This window comes from Argentina silus, assembly GCF_951799395.1.
Source record: "Argentina silus genome assembly, chromosome: 9".
NCBI classification, from domain to species: domain Eukaryota; kingdom Metazoa; phylum Chordata; class Actinopteri; order Argentiniformes; family Argentinidae; genus Argentina; species Argentina silus.
In genome coordinates, this window is record NC_139663.1 from 22,905,575 (window position 1) to 22,926,475 (window position 20,901).

Sequence of the window (20,901 nt, forward strand, 5' to 3'; positions counted from 1 at the left end):
TTATTAATTATCTCTGTTAGCTTTGTAAAAAAATAAAATCTCAACAAATTATTAAATTAAAAATGTCCTTGATGTACAATATTTATATTTAAACACTTGAGATACATTAATAAAGTCATAATAAAAACTCGTTTTTCTAGAAGGCACCTGCAGTGGAAGCTAAAGCTCGGGTCCTCAGCAGCACATTTCCAAGATGTCCGCCTCCATCCCAGGTTTGTTAAAACCTTGGACTCCGAGGTAAGGCGGATTTCACTCCATACAAGACAAATAACATGGTTGTGGACTTGTACGTTAACGCTACTACGTTAATGATTATGCCACATATTATAGAGCGGTTCTATTCGGGACAGGCAGATTATACCACTAACGTTAGCTAAGCAAGCTACTGCTAGCCTGGCCAGCTGACATTACCCAGGGACTTTTTGCACTGTACTGGTTTAAAGAACATGCAAAACAAGACCCTGATTAGCTAGAATATATAATGTCTATATATATATTATGCTAATATGTAATATAATATATAATAATGTCATTGGAACAGTACCTGCATCTCATATGAATCTCCTCTGTGCAGAGTAATGCCCCCCCCCCCCCCCCCCCCCCCCCCCTTGAAGAATATGACCTAGAAATGCCTGATCCTGATGAGTTTAGTTGGACCGTCTCACCCCATCAGAACCCAAAATCTAAACGTATTTGAGTCCATTGTTTGTAATCAATGTCATTGTAAACCGGCGCTGTCAAGCTTCAGAACATCATGGTGGTCCTTGCATCCATTGCCCCGTCCCCGTATGAAGGGTTGTATTTCTCCAGCCCTGCCCCTCAGCTGTTTACCAAATAAAGAGGGGGGGGGGGGGGGGGTGTGACCGCTTTGTTGTTGTTGGAATCCCAAACTGCCCCTTTAAATGTGGTGTGTATATCCGATGATATGGTTCATGCTTTGCATCATATCATATGTCATGGCTGCTTGTAATGTAATGGCTGCCTCTTCTCCAGAGTGTTCCTGGTGCGATGGAGCAGGTACAACCCGTACTACCTGGAGCCGGAGCCCCGGAAGGACATGTACAGCATTCCGGAGACGGATCTGACCCCGGAACAGAAGGAGGAGAGGGAGCTGAAGGCTGTCAGGCCCATCAAGGCAGCCACCGGTGGAGTGACCAGCTCCGTGTTCAACGACCCCGTGTTGAGGTAAAGTGAAGCATTCAGTTAAGCCTGAATGAGTGTGGATGGAACTTTTTGTACCCCCCTTTTTTTTTGGGTACCCCCCGCGTTTCCCAACGAGGGGGGGGGGGGGGGGGTAGTCCCACTCATATTTTCAGGCTTTATTGGATAGAGACAGTGGAGAAAGACAAGAAGTAAGGAGGAGGAGGAGAGGGTGTGTCAGCAGGGCATGGGCCGGATTCCAACCCATGCTGACATGGGCATAAGTGTGCACTGTAGGCCTTGGTGCTGGACCACTGGACCACCCCAGGCCGTGGTGCTGGACCACTGGACCACCCCAGGCCGTGGTGCTAGACCACTGAACCACCCCAGGCCGTGGTGCTGGACCACCCCATGAACTGCAATCCATCATTATTCTTTCTTTTTTTCTCCAAAGCAAATTTGTCAACATGATGATGCAAGGTGGTGAGAAGATCCTGGCCAGAGACATCATGACACAGGTGTGTGTGTGTGTGTGTGTGTGTGCATGCCCGTGCCCGTCATCTTAGGGTATATTGTTCAGAAGAACACATCTTGTGCGCCCGTTCATGTGACTAGACCAAGCTGACGTCCTGATCTCTCTCTTCTCAGACGCTGGAGAACGTGAAGAGGAAGCAGGTGGAGAAGTACCACAGAGCGTCAGAGGAGAAGAAGGCTGAGATTGAGTGTAATCCCTACGCCATCTTCCATCAGGCCCTGGAAAACTGCAAGCCTGTCATCGGTCTGGCTAGCATCCAGAAAGGGGGCAAGTTCTACCAGGTGAGTGTTTCATCAGGAGGGGGGTTCTACCAGGTGAGTGGGTCGCTGCAGCACAAGATGGCGGTCGGCCGTGTGGAAAGAAGTAGGGGTATCAACAGATTGAGCGTTTCCAAAGCAAGCAGCTCATTGGTCAGATATTAGGCAGCTAATTGGTCAGATATTACAGCTCCCTCTAACCTTCTCTGCAAGTTTTGGTTCAGATGATCGTGGAACAGCCGACTGAATATAGATATGACAAATACACAGCGTGCTGTGAAGCATGTCACTCCACTGTCAGAACACACACTGTTCCTGGTCTGTGAAGCATGTCACTCCACTGCACAGAACACACACTGTTCCTGGTCTGTGAAGCATGTCACTCCACTGCACAGAACACACACTGTTCCTGGTCTGTGAAGCATGTCACTCCACTGTCAGAACACACACTGTTCCTGGTCTGTGAAGCATGTCGCTCCACTGCACAGAACACACACTGTTCCTGGTCTGTGAAGCATGTCGCTCCACTGTCAGAACACACACTGTTCCTGGTCTGTGAAGCATGTCGCTCCACTGTCAGAACACACACTGTTCCTGGTCTGTTAAGTCATGAGTGTTGGGCTTGTTTGTTTGCATAAGTGTTAAACAAAAGGTTATTCCCTGGTCACATGGTGTGTAATAATAATAATAATATGGCATTTAGTTGACGCTTTTATCCAAAGCGACTTACATTGCAGTGAGTTCATACATTTCAGTATAGATGGTCCCAGCGGGAATCAAACCCACAACCTAAGCGCTGTTAGCGCCGTGCTCTACCAACTGAGCCACAGAGGAGCAGCTGTTTCTGATTGGGTGTTTCTGATGGGGTGTTTCTGATTGGGTGTTGGCTCTGCAGGTGCCCATCCCGCTGACGGACAACCGCAGGCGTTTCCTCGCCATGAAATGGCTGATCAAGGAGTGCCGGGACAACCGGCATCGCCGCACGCTCATGTACGAGAAGCTGTCCCAGGAGCTGCTGGCCGCGTACGGCAAGGAGGGCAACGTCATCAAGAGGAAATACGAAATGCACAAGATGGCCGAGTCCAACAGAGCCTACGCCCATTACCGCTGGTGGTAGAGGTTTCCTGGCCGCAGAGGTGAAACGGGGGGACTGGTTCTACTGGTTCTGATCATGTTTGACAGAGGAGGACAATGGATCTTTTTTCAGTTGATGTGTTTTGCTGGAAGAAGAGTCTGTGGGATCTAGGGCCTACAACTAAACATCATGGGAGATTTTTAGCGATCCATAGTGTGCCCTGTGTACATTGAACAATATTGTAAATAATCTGAAAAAAAAAAAGTCTGTCATATCTTTTCTAAAAAAAAAAAATACATGGCTGTAAAAGATGGCCGAACTACGGCAAAAGGTTTGGAAACGTGTCTGTCAAAGTGAATGAATACACATACTGTAAATGTCGCTTCCTGTACCAATGTTGTGTTATGTTCAATAAAGATGAATATGAAATAACTGAACTTGTCAAATTATTCTTTATTTTTTATATATATATGTTTATAGGGCATTTCTGCTTTATTGGGATAGAGATAGTAGAGATTGACAGGAAGGATGGGAGAGAGAGAGGAGGGATGATGCAGGATATGTCGATGGCCGGAATCGAACCAGGGACCTTGTAGTGATATGGTATGCGCCTTAGTGTGCTACGCCACTGAGTGTCCCATGTCAAATGATTCTAAGCATGTGACATATGACATCACACTGAGTATAAGAGCCGGGTCATTGGTTCATTGATGGTGTTGGAATGCACTGAATTGTCAACAAGGAATTGTCAACGCCCAGGGAAGTACACCACATGCAGTACAATCAGTGATGCATGATCATCAGCACACAACTCAAGAGGAAGCTTGAAGGTTTAAACCCAAGTAAGATTTATTTGAACAAATCAATTTCTCTGCAATCAATGTACACATTTCAACCGTAGAAAAAAAAGGAATTGACAATTGTACTTCCGTCATTTGAACAGATGCTCGATTAAAGATATGGAAATATTTCTAAAAAAATATAACACTGAGCACTAACCCTCGTCTTGACGGTGAATATCGTTTAGAGAAATGTATAAAACGTTCAAACGTATTTGGTAACTCCAGGTGAAACAAAGGCATGTACTGTAAGCAAGTCACTAGGCAAACTGTGAGTTCTGCACTTTGTGTTCAATGAAGGCGTCTACTCAACATCTAGGCTCACTTTCAAATGAAGTACTCTACTTTGATTACTTGGTCTGAATGTAGCAATAAATACATCATATACAAATCTTCTTGAAACGTAACGGTCATATAAAATATACTAAGAGTTAAGGGGTGACCCAACAGCCAGTTTCCTACTGAAATAAATACCACTATCATGCCATCTTCAGCAAAGGCCATGTCTGTCACTCCAGGGTTAGTATTCAGGTCTCACCTTTCGCTAAACCCTCGAAACCTCTGCAGTATTTGCTCTACTAGTGTCAAGTAGGGCAAAATACACTTCTAGAATAGCATACAAATAAACAAACACAATCTGTGAGATTGTGTCTTTGAAAACGGTCTCGCCTACGGCGAAGTGGTTTCCTCAGAGCCGTCAGTAACAGAAATACCACTGTGCCTCCTCCTATGTTTGTGTGCAGTGGTTACCAAGGCAGCGCTTTGGTTTGGTGAGCTTGTTAAAGCTTTCTGTCGGCACAGTGAACATGTAAAAAACATTATTCCTGATCCTCAATGAACTGTGTGTAACTTGGTAGAATGTCGTGCTGGTGGAATCAAAAGGTTATAAAGGAATAAAGTGGTTTTCAGATACTTCAATTCTGATTAGAAAATCTACAAACAGCAAAAGAGAACAACTACATGAGTGACGTCTCTGTACGGTCGTGTTCTTTGTGGCAGCGCACCCCAAGCTATTAGCAAAAAGAGCAAATAGTGAACCATAAAAACACCCATTTTCTAACACCAAAGTGTCCTTTAGGAGGGAACTCTTACAGACTTAGAAATAGAAAAAACGTCAGCAAAAACCACCTGCCAAAGCTCACCTGCTTTGAGTATTGCTGTTCATGCACCACTTGTATCACAAAAGAAGGAATTTCCGATAGATTGGAAGTATGCATGATGTGATCATAATAATGGAATCACAAGTTAGGATTTGGCCCTGAAAAAAAGGAAGTGTGTCAATGTGTTCAGTGAGGAAATCATCGTCATGATTGACAAAACCCTTGGTCCCAAATGGCAATTCTAACAAAATAAACAGCATTACTTTTTGTTGACCTATTTAGTGGTAACAAACAGGCTTAAAGGGATAGTTCACCCAAATTAGAAAATCACATATTTGGTTCCTTATCCTGAAAGGACAAGGATTTTTAAACCAAAAACCAATGGAATTCAATGGACCCTAAATTAGCATGTTTGAAATGTCATCCCCAAATCATCTCAATGTCATTTAAAAGGTAATTGAGTATTATCAGAGACTTTGAGATGATTGGGGCAGGACATTTCAGACATGCTCACCACATGCCCTCTATACGCTGGTAACCTGGAGGGTCGCTGGGGACCCAAACTAGCGCAGCACCGTACCGCTGACATGATAATGCAGATATTCAACTGTTGTCATGGTATTCTTTGATTATGATGCAATCACTTTACCAGTGTATTGTTTTCTATATATATATATACAGTACCAGTCAAAAGTTTGGACACACCTTCTCATTCAATGGTTTTTCTTTATTTTTATTATTTTCTACATTGTAGATTAATATTGAAGACATCAAAACTATGAAGGAACACATATGGAATTATGTAGTAAACAACAAAGTGTTAAACAAACCAGAATATGGTTTATATTTTAGATTCTTCAAAGTAGCCACCTTTTGCTTTGATGACAGCTTGGCAAGGTGTGTCCAAACTTTTGACTGGTTCTGTAGATATATATATATATATATAAAATGAACTGAATGAATCAAGTAGTGGTTGATTTTGTAATATACTTAACTATCCCTTTAAAAGTGTTTCTGTCTTTTGTGTTTGCAAGGTTAACACAATACTTGATACTGTAAAAAATCCCTGAACTGAGGCCAACATGCTTTGCAGTCATTTGAAACCCAGTTAAGAGGTTCTTAGCGAAGGTGAACGAACAGTAGAAACAGCTAAATAACTATCAAAGTCAGTACCTCTAGAAAACCCAATCAAAGTCAAGCCCAAGTCAGCCTTCCTCTGTCTGGAAGCCCCTCCGACGCATCGGAGTGTAAAACGGTTCAGTGTTTCTTCAAACAGGAATGTCAACCAGCACGGCGCAAACAACACGTTATTTAAGTAGAAGAAGGACTGAACGTTGCTCCGCACACGTTCTCCTGGAACGCTGTAAAAACGGTAGACACGAACTACCGGGGTGAAGACCGGCACAGTCCGTCAGCGAAAAGCAAGACGCGGCTATCGCTATCGAACTAGGGTCAGGCGATATCAACATATTCTTATTGACAAAATTATTTCGGAAAATATCACGACATACGATAACATCGTCCATTGGTGGAGACGCGGCGGAGACGCGCCAGGGTGGGCAGACAGGACTGAACTGCAGTTGTTGTCTGGTTTTGTATAAATAGTCTGGTGAAACAGACAGACACAATGGGACACAGCACTTTGTTATGCACATTATCTGGAGATTTAACTCATTCACCGCCGAGGGTGAACACAACCCCCCGACCTGTCGACATGCCACAGGGCCGAGGGTGAACACAACCCCCCGACCTGTCGACATGCCACAGGGCCGAGGGTGAACACAACCCCCCGACCTGTCGACATGCCACAGGGCCACGGGTGAACACAACCCCCCGACCTGTCGACATGCCACAGGGCCACGGGTGAACACAACCCCCCGACCTGTCGACATGCCACAGGGCCACGGGTGAACACAACCCCCCGACCTGTCGACATGCCACAGGGCCACGGGTGAACACAACCCCCCGACCTGTCGACATGCCACAGGGCCGAGGGTGAACACAACCCCCCGACCTGTCGACATGCCACAGGGCCGAGGGTGAACACAACCCCCCGACCTGTCGACATGCCACAGGGCCACGGGTGACCTTATTCACCATAAATAATGATGCTTCATGTTGTAGCCAATCAGAGTGCTGTTGCTAGGTAAACACCACATAGAACACCGGGCCTCTCGGTGGGGAGAGTTCCGGAACTCTTTAGCAGTCTGTTTGTAAGAAAAGCATATCATCATTCTGCTCCAAACATCTCATTATTAGATCATATTATATATATATGACATATTCTATTATATATTGAATAAGGCCCAACCCGACGCTGCAGTGCCGTGCTTGTGGTGGTGACGTCATATCTCGGAGTCTACCGTTAAACACGCGCCAACTCCAAACTACCAAGTCTTAGTAGATGAACCTCTAAGTCAAGCAAACCCCGTCTTTTTTTTTGTTTTGTTTGTTTGTTTGTTTTACAACCATTTTCAATTGCACATATCAAATCTCTCTACCCAGCAAACATATCTTTCACAATCCCCCACTGCAATACCATCCTTATCCACTACGCGGCCACTCCCGCTTCCCTCGACCACCACTGCCTCCCCAAAGGAATGGACAACTATCCACCGCATACCACAGTCGACTTCAGTGGTCATGAAATAAAAATAATAATAATAACAAATAAAGGTAGACTAGGGAAAGAGGCTGTTAAACTATCTGGGCTGGAAGCCGGTCTGCATCTCGCTCTGTCGCCGTGACGCTACTCATGATTCACGCAAAGCGGTAACAAGCTAGCTGAAGTGGAAACGCCCTCTCCTCTAGAGGGCAGGCTACCGGTCGGAGAGAGAGAGAGAGCGAGCAGCAGCGGCCTCAGTCGCTCACTTCACTGTAGTAGTACTTCTGGGCGGTGTCGCTGAGCGTCCAGCCGCCGGCCCGGAACTCCAGGATCTCCAGCAGCAGCAGGCGGGCCATGGAGCCCAGGCCCTCCTGCAGCAGGAAGCCGTCCCTCAGCAGGTAGAAGAGCTCGTCCATCCTCTGGCCGTTCATCTTCTCCAGCTGCTCCCCGATGCGGTGCAGCTGCAGCACCAGGACGTCCACCTGGGGTGGGGCAGGTTGGGGTGGGGGTGGGGCAGGGTGGGGTGGGGTGTGGGCGGGGCAGGGTGGGGTGTGGGCAGGGCAGGGTGGGGGGGGGGGGGGGGGGGGGCGGGGCAGGGTGGGGTGTGGGCAGGGCAGGGTGGGGGGGGGGGGGGGCAGGGCAGGGTGGGGGGGGGGCAGGGTGGAGGGGAGGTTAGCAGCAGAACCAGCGCTATTACCAATGTTTTGCTGTTATTATTGTTTTCTTCCGTTTTGTTGTTGTTATGACTACACTGCAGACTGATGTTGTCTGATTGTTGCGTTGTTGAGGAGTCGCTCACCTCCTAAAGCATTTCATGACATTGTATCCTGTATGTTGTGTAAACGACTATTACAATTTGATTTGATTGGACGTTAAAGGTGCTCTCCTGACTCTCTGTGTCCCCCCCACAGTAAAGCTATTTCTGTAAACATGGTGGTTTTCTTAAAGGGGCGCTTCACCACTTTTTGGGGGTTAAGTGCCCCTTTAACTTTCAGAGTAAGGAGTGCACCTTTCCCACTAACATTTAACCAGAAGGAGGTATAGAAGAAGAAGGAGGTGTAGAAGAGGAAGGAGGTGTAGAAGAAGAAGGAGGTGTAGAAGAAGAAGGAGGTGTAGAAGAGGAAGGAGGTGTAGAAGAGGAAGTATGTGTTGAGGAGTGGTGTCCTCCTGGAACTCACCTCCTCCTCGTTCTTCAGGGAGTCTGGCTGAGACAGCCTGAAGAGGCAGTCGTACACTGGATGCACCAGAGCCACCATGGGCATGTTGTTTACCTAAGCAGGAAGAGAACATGGAGGTTGTACTTTTAAGAGCAGTGGTCCAGCACCACGGTCTACAGTGCACACATACACCCATGTCGGCATGGGTTCGAATCCGGCCCACGCCCTGCTGACATACCCTCTCCTCCTTACTTTCCTGTCTTTCTCTTCTTCTTCCTCTGTCCAATAAAAACTGAAAACCTACCACACTCCAAAAAAACGTAACCCCCCAACTCTTCCCTTGAGGTAGGAGGAGGAGGATGTGAGGAATCGAGGACAGACTCTTAGGACGGGGGGACAGTGAGAGGGGGGCCAGACGATCTCCTACCTTAAGGTAGTCGAAGATGTTGCAGATGAAGGTGACGTAGCACACCCACTCCTGCAGGGAGCGCTGTCGCGTCTCCTCCCGAGCCTTGAACTCCACCTGCAGCCGGTTCAGAAGGTTCCTCCGGAACACGCTGCCGTTGTTCTGCTTGGCCTCCGCCTACAGGGGGCGAGGTAGAGAGCAAGGTCAAAAGGACGGCTATTTATGGACCAGAGGTTCAAAGCGCTGATCCCGGGTTTAGTAACAGTGGGATTAGCGGGCCTCTTAACACAGATCTTGCTCTAATGCATTTGTCTCAGAGGGTTCATGTCACGCTCTGAGACGGTGATCCTCTGTGAGTGGTCCTCTGTGGCTCAGCTGGTAGAGCACGGCGCTAACAACGCTTAGGTTGTGGGTTTGATTCAATGGAAGTCGCTTTGGATAAAAGCGTCAGCTAAATGGCAGATATATCCTAATGTAAGCTGATCCTGGGTCTGTGCTCAGGTGGCTTTAGAAACAGCCTCATTTGAGTTCATTTACAATTACACTCTAGTTCTAGTTCACGCTATCTTCTCCCTCCAAGTGAAAAGCCCTTGTCAAACAGAAGAATGCAGAGAGCACTTTCTTTCATGCCTTGAGTCAATTAGAAACTCAAAATGAGTGTGTGTGTGTGTGTGTGCGCATGCGTGGCGTATTCAGCTACTAATGGAGGACAAACATGACAAAAAATAGGGTCTTTATTGTTAAGAAACTACTAGCTGTATCGTGTGTAAAATGACTTCATCTCTATTGTCATCAGGGGTGGTTACCTGGACGATGGTGTAGCAGATACGACCGGCCTCTTTACTGAACACCTGGTCCTTCAGAGACTGGTCCACAATGACGTTGGAGACCTTCTCCAAGTCCACTGCACTAGGCTCTGAGAGGGGAGAGAGGTCACACATTCACACACACTCACTAATCCACTCCTCAGTGCACAGTTACGATAACGGGCTTCATTTAAAACTTCCAAGGCCATTCATTAGTCAAGTCAAGTCAAGTTTATTTGTCATGAGATTGAATACAAATACACAAGGCAGAGCAGCTCTACAACATCAACAATAGAATGTAACAAGGATAAGGGATCAAATTTAAACAGCAACAGTAATAATGCAATGTCAGTGAGCAGGAGGAGGAGGAGGAGGAGGAGGAGGAGGAGGGTGGGAAGGGTAGGATTTCAAAGACGACATGAAGAAACCCCTGAACTGAGAGAGACGGACCTTTGAGTGCTGTCTTCAGCAGCTTCTGAGTCTCCATGTCGAAAGACTGGATCTTGTAGTCCTCTTTAGTAGAGTTCTCCATCCTGTACAGCGAACATCCAATCACCACCTGTGAAGCACACTCTGAAACAGACAAACATGTGAAGTACATGTTACTTAAAGCAGATAACTCAACAGATACCTTTATCATTACTAATACCCCCCCACCCCCGTTCAGCATCATTCTCCAAAGACATTGCACATTTGCACTCTCACATGCACTCACACTTACATACTACTCACACTTCCAATATTGTTGTTGTTGAATTTGAGTTTCTGCTGCTATTTACTATGCCACTGTATGCTAGTGTTATTGTTTTTCTATTATTATTATTATTGTTGCATTGTTAATTGTTGATTGTTGCATGGTTGAGGAGTCGCTTGCCCTAAAGGATTTCACTGCACTCTATCTAGTATATTGTGTACCTGACGAATACTCTTTTATTTGATTTGGATTAGATAACAGTGTTTTAGAGTGCTGATTTGTGACTCTGTCGACAGCATGTCTTTTCACATTAGGCAGCATCAGGTGAGCGCTATTGAACTGACAGGCCGTGCCTTTCAAACACCATCAGAAGCGAAATTCATTATAAGCAGCAACCGCAGAACAATTTGTCTCTGACAATAGGCCTCCGAATGTGTGTTGTCATCAAACTGGCCTCCCCGAGGTCTCTTTCAGCAGGGGATATGAGGGATTAACCCAACAACATACTCATTCAGTTCATCTAATAATCAAGGAAAACTTTATCGTTTCATTTGAAAGCAAGCACCTCGTTTTTAGGGTTCTCCACATCGGACATTACAATCATATTCCCTGTCATTGTGAAGGTTTGTTAAACGTTAGAGAGCAGTATACGGACACACTCATCCCCCGCGATCATTAACACGATTCATCCACAGTGAATGAACTTCCGTGACCTCTGGTGGGTCAACAGTTGCATTTCATTGCATTTAAAGCGGCATCGTCGAGCTCGGTCAGCCCCCCTGCAGCCGGTACCGGTGGCGGTGATGTGGAGGTGGCGGTGATGTGGAGGTGGCGGTGCCGTTAGCGGTGGCGGTGATGTGGAGGTGGCGGTGATGGTGATGTGGAGGTGGCGGTGATGTGGAGGTGGAGGTGATGTGGAGGTGATGTGGCGCAGCCCGGACCGGCGCTGCTGCTTTACGAGGTGCAGCTTCCTCAACAAGCTGCTAGCAAGCAAGCTGCACATGCACCACTTCACTGTAGCTTCAATCTACTAAAATCACTCTCCGAAATTAACTAAATACATCATCACGGATAGCACCAACGTTTGCTCCCGCAGCCAGCAGGCTGATGAGGTCCCGCCGCGGGGGAACGGTCCGACCCCGGCGGGTTGTTGTTGTTAGCTCCGGATGGGTGGCTAGCGAAGCAAGCTAACTAACTTCACTTCTGGTGAGCTGGCCGAGTTAACGAGGCCGAATACACTTCATTTGCGCTGAAGAGTGTGATGTTTAAAGGCAGAGTAAAGTTAACGATTACTTACTTTGGTAAACTTCAGCTTGATACAACCGTTACATTTTACACACACCTTCCACAGCGCCAGTGCTGCTGCTTCCTGGTTCCGTCTGCGCAGGCGCCGTGGTCCAAGACTCCCAGGGTCGCGTCGCCAAGAAACATCATCAAACACCAGAATAATAAAACATCATCAAACACCAGAATAATAAAACATCATCAAACACCAGAATAATAAAACATCATCAAACATCATCAAACACCAGAATAATAAAACATCATCAAACATCATCAAACACCAGAATAATAAAACATCATCAAACACCAGAATAATAAAACATCATCAAACACCAGAATAATAAAACATCATCAAACATCATCAAACACCAGAATAATAAAACATCATCAAACATCATCAAACACCAGAATAATAAAACATCATCAAACACCAGAATAATAAAACATCATCAAACATCATCAAACACCAGAATAATAAAACATCATCAAACACCAGAATAATAAAACATCATCAAACACCAGAATAATAAAACATCATCAAACACCAGAATAATAAAACATCATCAAACATCATCAAACACCAGAATAATAAAACATCATCAAACATCATCAAACACCAGAATAATAAAACATCATCAAACACCAGAATAATAAAACATCATCAAACACCAGAATAATAAAACATCATCAAACACCAGAATAATAAAACATCATCAAACATCATCAAACACCAGAATAATAAAACATCATCAAACACCAGAATAATAAAACATCATCAAACACCAGAATAATAAAACATCATCAAACACCAGAATAATAAAACATCATCAAACACCAGAATAATAAAACATCATCAAACACCAGAATAATAAAACATCATCAAACACCAGAATAAAACATCATCAAACATCATCAAACACCATCAAACACCAGAATAAAACATCATCAAACACCAGAATAAAACATCATCAAACACCAGAATAAAACATCATCAAACACCAGAATAAAACATCTCATACATACATCTACATAGAAATAATAAGAACAATAAAAAACATATTTTTATTTTTTTTAACAAGACAAGAGGTGGTCCGTGGTCATCGTACCATCAGATAATTTGCTAAAATCCATTCAAGTAATAAAAAGCCAAACACTGGGCTCTCTTCTGATGAAGGAATTATGCAGCAAAACATCACATCTGAAAATACACTTCACCACACCAAGTTGTCGAAAAATCTTTTATTTGAAAATATAGAATCACTCACTCACCACTTTTTTTTGTTTTAAACAGTGCTTCAGTAGCCAGTGCAGCAGGCCAACAGGATAGGCCTACAGACATTGTTGGACCAAGTGCAATTGTTGTCCAACATAACATACACAGAATAAATATTCCATCTTTAAATACAGAAATATATATGGTGTATACATTAAAAACCCAAAGCACACGTCCAGACTCTTAAGCATGAGTGTCAGCTTGAGACTTCTCAGGCTAACAACCAGTCTACATTTACATTTTTGACATTTAGCAGACGCTTTTATCTAAAGCAAGTTACACCAAGTCGCTTTGGATAAAAGTCTCTGCTAAATGTCAAAAATTACATTTTGACACAACAGGTTACACAAAGTAAAAGCTATCAAATAAAATACTTATTAAAACAGGTTGTCAGTTTGAAACTTATTCCACCACATTCCACAATAAAAATGACTTACACTTGTCTTCTGTCCTTCATGAATTTTTGGGTCCCTCATGAAATTTGGGGTCTAAACTAAATATAGTTACTTAGAACCATACATTTGTCCTGGGAAACTGGGTATGAAGGACTGTTCAAATGTTCCCTTTCCTAAAGCACTAACCACCAGTCTCCCAGTCTCTTCAAGTGTTCCCTTTCCTAAAGCACTAACCACCAGTCTCCCAGTCTCTTCAAGTGTTCCCTTTCCTAAAGCACTAACCACCAGTCTCCCAGTCTCTTCAAATGTTCCCTTTCCTAAAGCACTAACCACCAGTCTCCCAGTCTCTTCAAGTGTTCCCTTTCCTAAAGCACTAACCACCAGTCTCCCGGTCTCCCAGTCTCCCACCAGTCTCCCAGTCTCTTCAAGTGTTTCAGCCTAAAGATCCCTCTCCCTTATCTCATGAAGTTCAAAATAAACAACCACCACAAAACACATTTGAAAAAAGAAAAAAAAAAGAAAGAAAAGAAAAAGAAAGGCATTTCAGAGGCATTTCCCCCTCATTCTGTACAGCTCACAAACACAACACGTTTGCAGAGGTTTAAATCGTGATCTTTTGTCATAATCTCTGATTTTACACAACGGCAACAGGATAAAATGGAAAAAAACAAACATATGTGACATGTATCCCTGGACAGACTGTGAAAAAACAAACCTTGGTTCCAAAAAATGTAGTTACATGATGACAAAAAAAACAACAACATTACACCTGTGCAAGGTGTGCTGACACAGTAAGGTGTGATGTGGACACCATGTCTGATGTGGAAACAGAGGTAGTGAAACAGACGTCAAGCTGTCGCAAACAGTCGCCCCGCAATTCGACTTTCTCCGACCGAGCCTCGAACTTGCGACTTCTGGCTTCTGGCAACACACCTGACCGTCTCCTCAAACACCCGATGTAAACCAGCCACGCTATCGAAAAGCTATCAATTCAACAGCGCGGGGGTGGGTGGGGGCGTTTGAGCTCGAGGAGTGAGTTTTACCATCTCAACTCAGTTACACCAGCACACCGTGACGTTCCTAAGTTTGGCATGTCGCCCAAGATCCTCAGCAACTTCTACAGCTGCATTGAATTTCGTTGTACAGGGAAACATGTTTTCTACTGTGCATATGATAATAAACACTTTGAATCTTTGAATCCTATCCCCCGACTAACACCTCCAACACTCGCTTACTCTTCCGCCATGTTGATCAGCCAAATCTGGACGGCGGGACGGAGGGAGGCACGGCAACGACAGACAATGATCTAGTCAAGTGCGTGACCCGGCCATGTCTCCTTTCCCTTTCCCAGGCCTCCGATTCCTCATTTCCCAAAACGTTGTGTCTCTTTGGAGCGAGTCGCTGCTCACCGGCTCCCCTTCAGCTTGCGCGTGGTGTTGAGGAAGAACTCATACCAGAAGAAGGTGAAGCCGGTGGAGAAGGCGGCCTTGACCAGGCTGGGGTAGAGGCCCTTGAAGAAGCCCCGGGGACCCTCCTCCCTGGCTATCTGCGCCACGCAGTCCGCAAAGCCCCCGTAGCGCCGCACCTGCACACAGTCAACACACACACACACACACACACGCGCACGCGCACACACACACACACACACACACACACCTCCTCAGGTACTGGCTGGATGGTTCTGGGGGAGGAGCCTCTGTCTGCTTAACTCACCAACTGCCAAAGAATTCTGGAACACTCTGGAACATTCTGGAACACTCTCCACCTAGAGTGTTCCAAGTGTTATACGTGGTGTTTACCTAGCAACAACACTCTGACTGGCTACAAAATGAAGCATCATAGCTTATGCGTTTTTTGGTGAGAACAAAGTCACCCTTGGAACTCTAGAATATTGACAATTTGGACAACTTCATTCACCCTCGGCACTGAACGAGTCAACTAACCGTCGACTTACTTTGACGGGACCACACTGGAATGAATGACAGTCAGACTCAAAAACAGCAGCAGCAGCAGCAGAAAGGAGGGACCTGGTAACATCTGGATCTACTCCACACACGCCTACCTGTCCGAAGTGCAGCCTGGCCTCCTCAAACCCCCCCACCTGCAGACGCTTCTTGAAGAGGTCGAAGGGGTAGGTCAGCGTCTTGCTGATCACTCCGGCAAAGCTGCCGCACACTAAGCTCCGGAGGTTCCCTGGACGACGAGAAGAGAAAAGGTTAAAAAGAAGCTGATGACTCACTTGATAGGACGGCGTTTTCTGGCCCCGATCGGTCGAAGTTATTAGCACGTGTTCAACGGTCTACTGCATCAACGACGTCATGGGATGTTGGCAATCGAGACCCTCCTCCCCCCCGGGGGCACTGACCTCCAGAGCTGCCGTCTCTGGGCACTGGTCCCGCGAGCTTTTTGAAGACGTTGTAGAAGAAGAACTGCAGGCCTGCGTAGGGGAAGACTGCCACCAGCGTGGGCGCCAGGCCGCGGTAGAACGCCAGGACGCCCTCGGAGCCGTACATGGAGGACACGGCATGCCTCAGGCTCCGGTACACCTGAGGAACATGTGGTTGTAGGTTATAACATGTGGTTGTAGGTTATAACATGTGGTTATACAGTACCAGTCAAAAGGACACACCTTGCCAAGAGTGTGCAAAGCTGTCATCAAAGCAAAAGGTGGCTACTTTGAAGAATCTAAAATATAAACCATATTCTGGTTTGTTTAACACTTTTTTGTTCACTGCATAATTCCATATGTGTTCCTTCATAGTTTTGATGTCTTCAATATTAATCTACAATGTAGAAAATAATACAAATAAAGAAAAACCATTGAATGAGAAGGTGTGTCCAAACTTTTGACTGGTACTGTAGGTTATAACATGTGGTTATAGGTTTGTGGTTATAGGTCTGTTGACGCAGGCACCCCCCCAGGGAGGACAGAGCTCTGGGCACAGGGTCAGCCATCGTCAGCGCCCCTGGAGCAGTTAGGGGTTCAGTGCCTTGCTCAAGGGCACAACGGCAGTGGTAGGCACCTTAGATATGATGCCAGCCACCCTCCAGTCACCAGCTCACACCAGCTCCCTCTTGGGGTGGGGATCGAACCAGCGACCTACCGATTGGCCAGCCTCTCTGACCTCTAACCTCTAGGCCACCTGCCCCATATGATCCTTTTGTAAGCCGCAGCAGCAGCAGTACTCTAGCTCTCTAACAAACACTCAATCGTGTGACTTCATCTTGAAAAAAACTAAAACAGCAAACAATCTACTGTGTGACCTCGCTCGGTCTCGCTGGGTCTCGCTGGGTCTCACTGGGGCGAGTGGATGTGTTTTAACTGCAGCATATTTATCTTAGAAAGGAGTAGAAGTGCTCTTGTGTTAATGATATCCCCATAATAACCTTGAGACGGCTGCTGCTGCTGCTTTTCTCCCCCCCTCCCTCCCTCCCTCTCCCCCCTCCCTCTTTCTCTCTCTCCCCCCTCCCTCCCTCTTTCTCTTTCTCCCCCCTCCCTCTTTCTCTCTCTCTCTCCCCCCCCCCCCTCTCTCCCCCCCACCATGGGCTCTCCCCCCCTCCCCCTCTCTCACCTTGGGCTCTCCCACCCCCTCTACCCCCCCCCCCCCCCCCCCCTCACCTTGGGCTCTCCCTGGGCAGCGAAGCGGGTCCTCAGCATGTCCAGAGGTTGGCACGCCATGGTGGCAGAGCAGGCCGCCAGGCCGCCGCAGACAAAATGGACGCCGGCCGTTTGGCTGTGGTACGACGTGCTCTTGTGGGCCGCCTCTGTCAGCAACTCGAAGCTGGCAAACTGTGTGTGTGTGTGTGGGGGGGGGGGGGGGTTAAAAAAAAAAAAAAAACCCACAAAAAACACAGAGCCTCAAAAAAACACACGTCTGGAACGATCCAACAGCGCCCACTACAGCTCAGAATAAAGATGACAGCGGGTAAACAAACAAGTGAGCCACGTGAAAACGATTAACATCAAACCCGGTTCCTGGTTCCATGTGACAGATGTTTTTGTCAGTGGGTTACAGTATGTCTCTTGTCTCAAGGCAGAAAGTGCAGGACAGAGAGTTTTATTGATGACAAAATCTATGTCATCTATTTATTGAAGACTCTAAAAACAACTTGAAGGACACTACTACCTCATCCCCTACGGCGTGTGGTGAAAGGAAACCCACTAGTTCATAGGGTTAGGGTTAGGATTACTCCCCCCTAGTTCATAGGGTTAGGGTTACTCCCCCCTAGTTCATAGGGTTAGGGTTAGGGTTACTCCCCCCTAGTTCATAGGGTTAGGGTTAGTCCCCCCTAGTTCATAGGGTTAGGGTTACCCCCCCCTAGTTCATAGGGTTAGGGTTACTCCCCCCTAGTTCATAGGGTTAGGGTTACTCCCCCCTAGTTCATAGGGTTAGGGTTACTCCCCCCTAGTTCATAGGGTTAGGGTTAGGGTTACTCCCCCCTAGTTCATAGGGTTAGGGTTACTCCCCCCTAGTTCATAGGGTTAGGGTTAGGGTTACTCCCCCCTAGTTCATAGGGTTAGGGTTAGGGTTACTCCCCCCTAGTTCATAGGGTTAGGGTTAGGGTTACTCCCCCCTAGTTCATAGGGTTAGGGTTAGGGTTACTCCCCCCTAGTTCATAGGGTTAGGGTTACTCCCCCCTAGTTCATAGGGTTAGGGTTAGGGTTACTCCCCCCTAGTTCATAGGGTTAGGGTTAGGGTTACTCCCCCCTAGTTCATAGGTAGTTATTATGTATGGCTGTAAACTGTGTGTGTGCAGGGCTCCCTTGGAAAATAGACCTTGGTCTCAATGAGACCCCCTGCTAAAATAATACCAGTTACCTGGTGGTCCTCCGTGGCTCAGCAGGTAGAGCATGGCGCTTACAACGCTTAGGTTGAGGGTTTGATTCCTGCTGGGACCATCTATACTGAAATGTATGAACTCACTGTAATGTAAGTCGCTTTGGATAAAAGCGTCAGCTAAATGACGTATATATTATTATTATACGTTATTATTATATCTATTCTATTCGGACGGGGATATTCTATATTACCTGGACGGCTCCGAAGCAGACAGAGAGCAGCTGTGCGGGGACGTGGCCCTTCCAGAAGGCAGGAAGCCCCTCCTCGGCCAGGATGCAGCGCGAGGCCTGGAACAGGCCCCAGTACTTCCCCTCGGGGCGCAGGGATGACACCCGCTCTATCTGCAGCTGTGGGACAGAGGGATGAGTACTTTGTGCTCCTCTGTGGCTCAGTGGGTAGAGCATGGCGCTTACAACGCTTAGGTCGTGGGTTCGTTTCCCGCTGGGACCATATATACTGAAAAATGTATGCACTCACTGCAATGTAGGTTGTTTTGGATAAAAGTGTCAGCCAAATGGCATAGATTATATTATTATATTACTTTCAGACGGGAGAAATATAACCTGCTTCAGGCAATATACACACGCTCGCTCACTCACTCACATTCACACACGCTCACTAACATACTTAGAAGTCCACTTCTAAGTTAGTTAATTAAGGAACTCCACTGGAAATACTGACTGCACATCGTCAGGGTGTGTTGCCGTGGCGACCAGTGTGTTGTGAGCGGAATGGGCATGCTCAGTGTGTCTGAGGGTTTGGGTGTGGTGCCGTGACTCACATTTGAAGAATGAATATAATAATAATATATGAGATTGATTCAAATATTCATTGTATACACTGTCCATCCAAGCAGACCTTTGAAATCGATTCCAAAACTTAGCTGTGCTTGATTTAGTTTGCCTGGCTAAATAGAACTGATGCAGTAGTCCCAAAGTGCCTTGTCTTATGACAAACAGCACAACACCGTCCATACGGATCCATGGTTCACGCGATGCCGGTCGCGTAAAAATGATGCACCCCGAACCCTGTCATCAGGCAGGAAAGTGGAAAACCTGCCCACCAGACACTCCAGCCAGGCTCAAGCAAATGCTTGGAAAGTATTTGAAAGTATAATCTAAAACAGGCCTGTTTTTTAAAAATGTTTGTTTAGTTTTTAATACACATCCACTCCTTTCGATTAACCTATAGCAGACCACACTTTTGACACACCCACTCCCGGGATGCAGCTCCTCATACTTGTCCTTACCTGGAACCTGATCTTGATGACATCCAGGGGGCTGATCAGGACTCTGGTCACCATGCCTGCGGCCGACCCAGCCAGGGCTGCCTCCTCTGGGGCCAAAGCAGCACTCTGAGTCCCTGGGTCATATCCCACCATAGCTCCACCGCTGCCCCAGGGCAACCTCAGGGTGTCAGGTCTGGGGGAAGGAACTCCTGTTACACACACATAGAATCTACAACACCATATCATAGTGTCCCAGTGAAACACTGCTAGGCAGTGTCGGGGAAGCTACTCTGAAAATGTATTTAACCAGATTACCAATTACTTTACAAGGAAAGAAGTTGAACTGCACTAAAGTTACCATTGAGAGATGCACTCACCAAACACTTTATTAGGAACACTATACTAATACTGGGTAGTACTCCCTTTATTACAACACTATACTAATACTGGGTAGGGCCTCCCTTTATTACAACACTATACTAATACTGGGTAGGGCCTCCCTTTATTACAACACTATACTAATACTGGGTAATACTCCCTTTATTACAACACTATACTAATACTGGGTAATACTCCCTTTATTAGAACACTACACTAATACTGGGTAATACTCCCTTTATTAGAACACTATACTAATACTGGGTAATACTCCCTTTATTACAACACTATACTAATACTGGGTAATACTCCCTTTATTACAACACTATACTAATACTGGGTAATACTCCCTTTATTACAACACTATACTAATACTGGGTAATACTCCCTTTATTACAACACTACACTAATACTGGGTAATACTCCCTTTATTAGAACACTATACTAATACTGGGTAATACTCCCTTTATTACAACACTATACTAATACTGGGTAATACTCCCTTTATTACAACACTATACTAATACTGGGTAATACTCCCTTTATTACAACACTATACTAATACTGGGTAATACTCCCTTTATTACAACACTATACTAATACTGGGTAGGGCCTCCCTTTACTCTCAAAACAGCCTCAATTCTTCCTGGCATTTATTCTACAAGATGTTGGAAACATTCCTTTGAGGTTCTGGTCCATGATGACACGATTGCATCACGCAATTCCTGCAGATTTCTCAGGTGCACTTTCAAGCTGTGAATTTCCCGTTCTACCACATCCCAAAGGTGTTCTATTGGATCCCAAAGGTGTTCTATTGGATCCCAAAGGTGTTGTATTGGATCCCAAAGGTGTTCTATTGGATCCCAAAGGTGTTCTATTGGATCCCAA

At 46.0% G+C, this 20,901-nt stretch overlaps 4 protein-coding genes across 5 annotated transcripts in view; 1 reads left to right on the plus strand and 3 right to left on the minus strand.

The window, feature by feature from the left end:
* The window catches only part of pvalb8 (parvalbumin 8), a 109,306-nt gene that overhangs the window by 53,926 nt on the left and 34,479 nt on the right, over positions 1-20,901 (minus strand). The window lies entirely within an intron of this gene.
* Positions 193-3,429, plus strand: mrps7 (mitochondrial ribosomal protein S7). The gene is made up of 5 exons (XM_083676558.1): positions 193-237; positions 994-1,185; positions 1,595-1,658; positions 1,789-1,956; positions 2,828-3,429. Exons 1-5 carry the CDS (start codon positions 194-196, stop codon positions 3,047-3,049), a joined length of 690 nt encoding a protein of 229 aa, XP_083532684.1. The 5' UTR covers position 193; the 3' UTR covers positions 3,050-3,429.
* Positions 3,832-12,036, minus strand: mif4gdb (MIF4G domain containing b). Of its 2 annotated transcripts, none has more exons than XM_083677103.1 (6): positions 11,957-12,036; positions 10,371-10,493; positions 9,921-10,030; positions 9,136-9,291; positions 8,730-8,822; positions 3,832-8,033 (listed from the first exon to the last, which is right to left on the minus strand). In XM_083677103.1, the coding sequence occupies exons 2-6, from the start codon at positions 10,450-10,452 to the stop codon at positions 7,806-7,808; spliced, it is 669 nt and encodes a 222-aa protein (XP_083533229.1). In that variant the 5' UTR covers positions 10,453-10,493; positions 11,957-12,036; the 3' UTR covers positions 3,832-7,805. The 2 variants fall into 2 exon arrangements, with proteins under 2 accessions (XP_083533229.1, XP_083533228.1); XM_083677102.1 differs by having other exon boundaries at positions 11,912-11,977.
* slc25a19 (solute carrier family 25 member 19) overlaps positions 13,077-20,901 on the minus strand; it is an 8,411-nt gene continuing 586 nt past the window's right edge. The window contains exons 2-7 of the mRNA XM_083677993.1: positions 19,657-19,828; positions 18,599-18,754; positions 17,186-17,356; positions 15,932-16,112; positions 15,629-15,759; positions 13,077-15,151 (exon numbers count right to left, since the gene is read on the minus strand). Of these exons, the coding sequence (XP_083534119.1) occupies positions 14,972-15,151; positions 15,629-15,759; positions 15,932-16,112; positions 17,186-17,356; positions 18,599-18,754; positions 19,657-19,788 (951 nt within the window). The 5' untranslated portion in view covers positions 19,789-19,828 and the 3' untranslated portion in view covers positions 13,077-14,971. The remainder of the gene's footprint in view (positions 15,152-15,628; positions 15,760-15,931; positions 16,113-17,185; positions 17,357-18,598; positions 18,755-19,656; positions 19,829-20,901) is intronic.

Coding starts and splice junctions, on each gene's coding strand:
- mrps7 (XM_083676558.1), top strand. CDS start 194: ATGTCCGCCTCCATCCCAGGTTTGTTAAAACCTTGGACTCCGAG. Junction 1,186..1,594: donor TTCAACGACCCCGTGTTGAG/GTAAAGTGAAGC, acceptor TTTTCTCCAAAG/CAAATTTGTCAACATGATGA. Junction 1,957..2,827: donor AAGGGGGCAAGTTCTACCAG/GTGAGTGTTTCA, acceptor TTGGCTCTGCAG/GTGCCCATCCCGCTGACGGA.
- mif4gdb (XM_083677103.1), bottom strand. CDS start 10,452: ATGGAGAACTCTACTAAAGAGGACTACAAGATCCAGTCTTTCGACATG. Junction 10,031..10,370: donor GCTGAAGACAGCACTCAAAG/GTCCGTCTCTCT, acceptor CTCCCCTCTCAG/AGCCTAGTGCAGTGGACTTG. Junction 8,034..8,729: donor CCCTGAAGAACGAGGAGGAG/GTGAGTTCCAGG, acceptor GCCCCACCCCAG/GTGGACGTCCTGGTGCTGCA.